The sequence below is a fragment of the Neophocaena asiaeorientalis genome, unplaced genomic scaffold (genome assembly GCF_003031525.2).
Source record: "Neophocaena asiaeorientalis asiaeorientalis breed wild unplaced genomic scaffold, Neophocaena_asiaeorientalis_V1.1 scaffold43, whole genome shotgun sequence".
In the NCBI taxonomy this organism is placed as follows: domain Eukaryota; kingdom Metazoa; phylum Chordata; class Mammalia; order Artiodactyla; family Phocoenidae; genus Neophocaena; species Neophocaena asiaeorientalis.
Genome location: NW_020173674.1, coordinates 1,744,435 through 1,752,964, shown reverse-complemented (window position 1 = coordinate 1,752,964; position 8,530 = coordinate 1,744,435). Strand labels below are relative to the sequence as shown.

Sequence of the window (8,530 nt, the reverse complement as noted above, 5' to 3'; positions counted from 1 at the left end):
TTTTTTTTTTTTTTTTTTTTTGCCGATCTCTTCAAGATAGGTCCCCGGATGTGGGATTGCTGGGCCCGAGGGTACAGGCATGCATAACTGTGCCAGACACTGCCACATCCTCCTCCCCACGGATTCTACCACTTTGCAGACCCTCCAGCAACATGACCGCTGCTTCCCCAGAGCCTCGGCGGCCGCCAGCCACATACATCTATAAAGGCTTCTGGATTTCTGCCAGCCTGGTGGGACCACAGCGGAGCCCGTGTCTGCGCGTCTCTGATAGCGAGTGGGTCGGCATCTTCCCACACGTTTAAGGGCCACCTCACCAGCCACTTTTCCTGTGAACTCTCTGCTCACATCTCTCGCTTGTCTTCCGTGGGGTCACTGGGTTTTTTCTTCTCTATTTTCAGAAACGCTTCCTGTCTTAGAGCTGCTAACCCAGCACACGTGCCACAGTCTCTCCCCGGATTTCCACCGGTCTCTTTTACTGCTCACCAGGTGGTGGCATCCCGCAAAACCCACTTCTTTCTCATACAGCCTCTTCCTAAACACACTGGCTTTTGAGTCACAGAGAAGCCTCCCCACCCTCTCGCCCTCGCACTGCAGAGGGTCCCCCGAGCCTCCCTGCGGTGCTTGAGTGGTTTACCGACCGCTTGGGGTCCATCCATCCCAGCGTGCAGTGCGAGGAGCGGGTCCAGCCTCACCTGCTCTTCCTGAAGCATCACCTATTAGAAACCCCCCAACTTCTCCCCATTGGTTGAAGAGGCTGCCTATACGTTTGGCTAAACATTCATTCACAATTGCGTCTGTACGTGGATCTTTTATTCTGTCCTATTGCTTGTCCACGTGTCAGTGCCACGATGCTTTTAGGAGCCAACATGCTGAGCCGTCCCAGCCAAGAACGCGGATGTGACTTTTGAGAGACACCAACTGTGGATGTCTTGGAACAGAAACCCAAACCGTGTGACCCACCAAGCTGACACGTTCCGAGCACACGGTTCCGGGGCTGCGCAGGCACCCCCTGAAGGTCCTCTGGGTGCCCCGGGGACCCCCAGCTGCTCCCTCTGCCGGGTGGGGCTCCCTGGGAGGCAGGGGCCTGTCCCTCTGGGTCAGGGCTCCTTCTGCAGGCCCCTCCCAGATGGAAGGGTTACGATCGGCCTGGCAGTGAAGGAGGCTGCCCCTGGCCCAGACCGGGGTTGGGTGAAGTGGGGGTCCCAGCGTGGCCGGGCATCTATCTCCACACGGAGAAGCGTTCCAGGGCTGAACGGACTCGGGGGCAGGGTGGGGACTCTCAGCTTTTTCTGACTTTCTCTAGATCTCTGCATGGCACTCCGCAGCAAGTTCGGCAGGACAATGTAGAGGAACCGCCCGAGGGCATGGTTTTCAGAGGAAGCAGAGGAGGGAGCCCACCCTTGAGAGACACAGGGGGACGCCCACAGCCCCTGCTCCCCAGTGAACTGGCACCCGGTGGGCGGGGGCAGCCGGGAGGGTGCCCGAGGCGAGAGGCAGGCATGAGGCCAGCGTTTTGGGAAGTCTGAAGGGGGTGGCCGTCGGGCGCCTCATGGATGCGGCGGAGGGAGCCTCTGCAGAGGGGGGGCAAGGGCCAGCGGGCACACACCAGGCACGACGCCGGGAACATCAGCGTCCCAAGACATCCAGGCAGAAGCGGAGCAGCTTTCCAGGGGTGGCACGAGCCCAGTGGCTGGGCCTGCTTCCCCACCCACAAGTCACTGAGCAGAGAAGGGGAGCGGGGAGCAGGCGCAGAGCCCGAGAGTGGGCGGGGCGGGCCCTGGCGTCCGCTGCCCCAGCCCCTGCAAGGCAGAACGGCACCTGCAGATGGGGGGGTGTTCGGAGAGTCCTGTTCTGACGGGTGGAGCCAACACCCCCCATGGAGCGCCTGGGACCACGGCTCGGTCCGCCTGTGCTGAGCCCGCCACGGGCAACGGCAGTGCCGCCTCCTTGGGCCACGCGTCCATCCTTCAGTGGGGACCGCGCTCTGCACGGAGATCCAGGCACCTCCTCAGGACACACTCCCTTTGCAGGTTCTTCACCCGGGCAGTGAGGATCTGCACCCCCACCCCGGCCAGGGCTACCGTGAAGATGGAGAAGTTCTGGGGGAAAGGGCTCCGAAAAGCCCCCGCCCTCAAACGCACAGGGGCCTACAGCACTCTCCCATAGCCATGGGAGGGTCCCAGCGGCCTCTGCCCACCACTTTCTGAGCTCACCCGCCGGCCAGGCTCAGGAATGTCACTGGATAAAAATACCCACAGACGATGTCATCAGGCCCAGCCTGTCTGTGGGGCTTGGAGCTGCCCGGTAGCAGGCTGACCGCCACGGCCCAGGCTCGGGACGGGGGGTTGGGGGAGGGGCCCTGGGCTACCAAGGCCAGACACCAGGTGACCCTGGCCCGAGCGCCTATCCCTGCTAGGTACAGGCTGGCCCTGCCCACCCACTCGGACTCTCTAACGCCCAAGAGCGCTGAGACCAGCACACACTAATACCCCACACAGCACCAGAGTGACTGAGCCACCATGGGGGCTCCGAGCACCAGGTCAAGGGGATGGCAAAGAAAGAAGGCATGGCTCTGCCTGGGGCAACGTGGGAAGGCTTCCGGGAGGAGGAGGTCTCCGAGCTGAGCCTCAGCCTGTGGTTCTGGCAGCAGGGCTTTAGGGAAGAGGCCTAAAGCAGCCAGATCAAAGGCCTCCAAAGGCTAGTCACTCACCCACAGGGTAGCAGCCCCAGGAGTGGAAAGCCAGTGTCCCAGCCACGCTGGCACATCCAGGGACGCCCTCTCTGGGCTCACGTACTGCCCTCAGGAGGCAGCTTCCTCCTCCCTTCCCCTCCCCCGACAAATGGTGGCATCCACTCCTCACGTGGCCAAGCCACCCCAGGGTCAGCATTACAACCCCTACCCAGGGTGGGAGGGAGCCACGTGAACAAGGCGCCATCAGGCCTACCCGGATTCTGGCCCCACCATCGGAAGGAGCGACGGGCTTCAGAGGCGGGCAGCCTGGAGCATGCCCAGCTCTGCGGCCATGGGCACGTCACCTCCCCTCTCTGGGCCTAGGATTTGCACACAGCACCGGCCCGTCCCTCTCCGTCTTCCACCAGGGCCTGGGGGAGAGCCAGGCTGCCCCTCTGCCCCAGTACCCTCACCCCAGCTAGTGCCCACGTGGGCTCAGAGAAGGGACCTGGGGTCACCTGGCCAGGAAGCAGAAGACAAACCATCGCGAGGCCAAGTCCCATCACACTGTCAGAAGCCATGTGTAAAAGTGGCACATGGCGTCACAGGTGGTCACCCTGCCCAACAGCAGAGCTGGGGCCCCACCCCTTGCCAACCATCACCCCGCCTTCCGTGAGATGTGGGGCTGTCCCGGCACTCGGGGAACCTCTGGAGGGAAAGTCAGGGCCCTCTCTGCCCTCCAGGAGGGAGTGCAGACAGTCACCCAACCTGCCCCGGGGACCCCGGGCCGCCTCCAAGCTCTGCCCCTTGCTCCAAGGTGTCTCCCCAGGGAGAGTGAAGCCGGCCCGCTGGACCCTCCATCCAGGCCTGGATCCACAGAGTCCGAGGTGAAGGGTCCAGGTGACAAAGGTCCTCTTCATTCTTCCCCCCGCGGCAGAGCCCAGGCACCAAGCAGCACCCGCGAGCGTCCGAGGTGTTTCCCAGCAGCAAGTGAACCCCTCGTCTGGCCTCAGGTTCGCGGCCCCCGTTCCTCCAGGCCCGGCACCTTCTCCCCGCACACTGGCGTCCTTGGACACCATCTCCACTTCACAGGAACCACACGTGACACCGTCCCAGCCCGTCCATCTCACCCGTGGGCAGGGCCTTGAGCCACGAGAAATGCCACACGAACTGAAAGCTGGTTTAGAACATCGGTCTGAGAAGGGCCTCAAAGTTTACCTGGGTCCACGGCCCAGACCAGGAGGCAGGGAGGGCTCGGCCCAGGGCCCCCCTCAGGAGCACCGCCCCATTCCGCGCACAGCACCAGGCGCTGCTGAGAAACCAGGACCCGGGCTCCTAACCCGCTGGACACACCTGCCTTTCAGCAGCATCCCCAGGGCACACTGGCCTGCAAAGCCCCGTTCACACCAGGAGAGTCAACCTGGGAACCGGCTTTTGCAGGAGGAGGACGAGCCCGAGCCCCTGACACCTTCAGAAGCCGGGGCGTCGGAATCGGACACCCCGGGCGGAGCCGGCACCCCCCGGTGGGCGCGGTGCTCCAGGCCGGCCTCAGCTGCTCCCGTGTCTGCCTCCCCGGGACAAAGCCCCTGCCCCAGGCCCACGAGACCCTGCTGCGGGCAGGTCCCAGGGTGTGGGGGCTGTGAGTGCAAACGGGCCCCTCCCACCCCTGCAGCCCTCGGTACCCCCACGGGTGCAAGCGGAGGCCACGGGCACCGAGCCCAAGGGGAGCCGACGATTCAGAACCAGGCACGGGCGAGCATCCTCTCCCACCTGAGCAAGCCTGCCGGCAGGTGCCACACCCACCAAGCCTGCCACAGAGGAGGGGATGCGGACTCAGGGAGGCGGCCCGGCCACGGGGCGACGCTGGGGCACGAAGCCTGGACGCTGCCCAGGGCCGAGCTCCCACACAGCCTGGCTCACTCCGCATCCCGCGCCAGGCAGCCTCCAGGCCCCAGACCTCGGCACTCGCTGGCCCTGCCCACCGAGCCACTCGCTGGCCCCGCTCCCAGCCCCTGGACCCTGGATCCCTCCCCTCCCACCACCTCCCTTGGAGCCTCAAGGTCTCCCGGGCGCCTCCCCCTCCCCAGCTGGCGGCCCCAGCATAAGGGACACCTGTGGTCCCCCAACTAGTGCCAGACCACGAGGAGGCGCTCAACACACAGCGGGCTGGGTCTGGGGCGGTAGTGAGGGGTCTCTAGACAGCCAGGGGAGACCAGAGGACCAGGCCCTGGAGAAGGTGACACAGGGAGAAGGTCCAGAAGGAATTCCCCCAGCTCTACTGGGAACTGGGGGCGTCTCAAAGGGGACGGTGGGGAGACCAGAGCCTGGCCCCCTCCGCCCTCCCTGACCAGCTCCCCTTCTGGGCGAGTCTGCCTGGGGTGGGACGGGCACCAGGGGCCAGGGTGGGGGGATGCGACCAGGGAACGGGCCTCCACTTTCAGAAAGGCGGGCGGGCTCGGCCCAGCAAACCGCCAGGGAACACTGCCAGCGCCATCAATTATTAACACCCGCTTGAAGGTGCCGCCAAAGCCACCGGAAGGTTCTCGGGAGCCTGGGAAAGGCGGGGTGGCGGGAGGGCAGGGACAGGACGCACTCCGGGGCCCTCCCCCAAACCTCCCCACAGCCCCCCACAATCTCCAAGCCTCTCCCAACCAGCGGGGATGCTGACGGAGGGGGTGAGGGGCACCTGTCCCCGCATGAGGAAACTGAGGCACTGGGGCTTCTGCCAGGCTGCGTGGGTGGGAGCAGCTGGAAGAAGAGAGGAGTCTGCATGTGTCACCCTGCAGCTCCCGAGAGGTCGGGGGGAAGAGGAAGAGAGAAGAGAGAGGGACAAGGAGGGAGGAGGGGGTTCCTCCGGGCTCCTGTGACCGGAAGCCCCCCACCTGGCAGGAGGGACGCGGAAGCTGGGGGCAGCCTTCACCCTGGCCTCTACAGGCGGAGGCTGTGGAGGCCCAGCCCAGTGGCCAGGGCGGGCTACTACTCTCCAGTCCAGGCATCTCCCCAACCAGACAACCCCAGCCAAGGCCCATCAGCATGGAGGTCAGGCCTCCCTCGCCCTCAGCCAGAGTAGGGGCCGCCGCACGGTGGGGATGTGAAGAGTCTCAGCTGAGGGCTGTGGGGGGGGTGGGGGGGCAGCCTCCCGCCCCCTGACCCCGGCAGACGGGGCAGGCGGCCGTGCACAGGAAGGGCCGCTCTCCTCTTGGCCAGAGCAGGGGTTCCCCGACCAGGAGGGGGACAGGATATCCTGGCCTGCTTCCCCAGCTGCGCCTGGGACAGTGTGCCCAGCCCTGCAGGGCCCGCAGGACAGCGGCTCCCACACCCACCCAGGCCCCAGCCCTTCAAGGCCGGGCTCATCCTTCCCAGGCCGGAAACCGAGCTCAGCCTGGGTCGTAACAATCAGCCCGCACGTTTCACCATCTGCCTCACCAAGGACAGAGCTCTCTCTCTGCTACCATCTTGGACGCTTCTCAGAGCGACACCAGGGCCAGGGTGGGCACCGTCCACCCCTTTTCTCAGCGCTGCGGCCAGGCTCTGGTCACTCAGTCCCAGGTTGCCCCTGCAATCCCAGCTTGAGCCCAGGTCCCCTGGAGACACTGGCCAATTCAGAGAGCGTCTGGGGCCCTGCCAACCTCCGGGAGGTGAGGGGGCACCTTCCCGGGCCCCAGGGAAGCCACGTGCCCTGCCTAGCCAGGGTCCACCTGCAGACCCACCCTGCACAGAGGACTGCGGCACACCTCTTACAGACGGGGACGAGAGCGGGAAAAGACTGACCCAAGGTCACCAAGACACCCTTGGAGGGCCCCCATTCCCAGCTCCTGCCCCCGAGGGGAAGCCACTCAGCTACTGTCCCCAGAAGCCACCCCTGCCCTACAGCTCCTGGGGAGGCTGGGCAAGGCAGACTCTGCTGAGCAACTTCCGAGAGCTAAACAATCAGAATCAGGAAGAAAACACAAGTGTAAGCAGAGACTTCCTCCGGGGAGCAGCAAGCCTTCTTCCTCCACCAGGCACGGCAGCGCCCGGGGGGCCTGGGCAACGCGCGCACCCTCGGGCCCACCACCCCGGGACGCGAACCAGTGGGGTGTCTGCAGGCCTCTCGCCTTGGCGGCCCTAGGGGTGCGGAGGCACTGCTGCACTGCCTGGCGATCCTCTGCCCAGAGCTTGGCACATACGGTTCCAGGACAGAGAGGCGGCTGGGCAGGGTCTGCTCCAGGACCGGCTGTGGGGTCCGTCCCGCCCCTGGCCACCTCCGGGAGCTTGGGGTCCAGCAGGTGAGGGCTGGGGGGCAGGCAGCCCACGTGCACAGCAGCACCCACAAGCCAGCTGTTGGCCGGGCGCGCGAACAGCCGGAGTCAGACCAGGTCAGGGTCCCTCAGGGTCGGTGCACACAAACACTGCCCCAGACCCCAAGACGAGCCGCCGCCGCCGCCGCGGGCAAGGCCGCCCTCTCCCGCAGACCAGCCATGGCCACAGCTAAGCTCCCTCTGACACCTCGGCAGGCGGGGGCTGGGTGGGGGTGGGGGGAAGAGGCTTGAGGACACTGTCCCCACCACTTGCCCTCCTGCTCTGGGAGGACTGCCCCTCCGCAGGGAGGGCAGCAACCCTAGTACCACCTGCGCTCAGAGGAGCAAAGGTGAGGAACAGGTCGCGCCGCCCCACCTCGCCGCACCTGCTGAGACCGTGCTCCAAGCCAGCCCCTCTGCTCCCTGGGCTCCGGTGGTGGCTACCGGAGTGGGACAGAAGAGGGCCCTGGACACCCCCCAGCCAGGTCTCTCCCAGCCCCAGGCCCGCCAAGGGGGCAGGGACGAGCACCTGCCCCTACCAACGGGAAGCCAGAGGGAGGTCACCCGCGCAGCCCCCAGAGCAGCCTCCGAGGTCAGCCCGGGGATGGCCAAGCCGAGGCTCACGGGCCAGAGGCCGGCCCCACACCAAGAGCCCACTGGCCAGGCAGCAGGGAAGCAGGGCCGCGAGCGGTGGGGGAGGGCTCCACGTGGCCCCGTCCCAGCGCGCCCTGCCCTGCCCCACACAGGCACGCGCAGCGGCGGCTGGCATCAGAACCACCTGGGAAGCAGCGGGGCAGGTGCTGCCTATAGGGCGCTGCTTTCGCCTGGCGCACAGCTTCCTCTGATCGACCAATGGAATCAGAGGTCCGACCTCTCTCCTCCCCACCACCCTGTGTGTCCCCTCCAGGCTCCTCTGCTTCAACCCAGGGTTTCCAGAGCCTGGTTGGGTTCTCGCGGCGCCGCGGGCACTCCCCGCGGCCATGCTGACACCTCAGGCTACACCACAAGGCCTGCCACCCTGTGGGGCAACCCTGCTCCGCTTGCCCTGGAGGCGCCGCACAGGGCCCGCCTGGACCGGGGAGGGTCTGAGATGTTGCTGCACCAGCGGGGGCACCGGGCCCTGCCCTCTCTCGCCCCCCTGCCCCTCCCGGGGAACTCTCTCCCCTGCCCCGTTCTCCCGCGGAAGAATTAACACCTGGACCGTCCCTCCAGGGAGGAGCGGGCCTGCTTGGGCAGCGCACTCCTCCCAGCTGGCTCCCCCCACTCATGCCTGGGCAGCGCCGGCGGGGAGCTTCCCACCCCCACGGGGTCAGACCCACACGTCCCTGAACTTCAACAGACAAGCTCCCCGCTGCTTCTGTTTTTCCCATTAACCCCTTCCTTACCTCCTGGCTGATCTGAGTCGCAGCTCCGACCAGGTTCGGGCGGCAGCAGGTGGCACAGGGACAGCGCTCCCCCCACGCCCTCCCCGGCCCCGCGGAAAGCTCCCAGTCCCGCCGGCGGCGATACTCACACGGCAAAGTGGTAGACGAAGCACTTCCAGCCGGTGGGGCGCTCCAGGAAGTTGTAGACGCGGCCC

General features: G+C 66.1%; 1 protein-coding gene across 1 annotated transcript in view; it reads right to left on the bottom strand.

Moving 5' to 3' along the window:
- KCNQ1 (potassium voltage-gated channel subfamily Q member 1) overlaps nucleotides 1–8,530 on the bottom strand; it is a 364,926-nt gene that overhangs the window by 352,010 nt on the left and 4,386 nt on the right. The window contains exon 5 of the mRNA XM_024749215.1: nucleotides 8,465–8,530. Coding sequence (XP_024604983.1) covers nucleotides 8,465–8,530 — 66 coding nt within the window. The remainder of the gene's footprint in view (nucleotides 1–8,464) is intronic.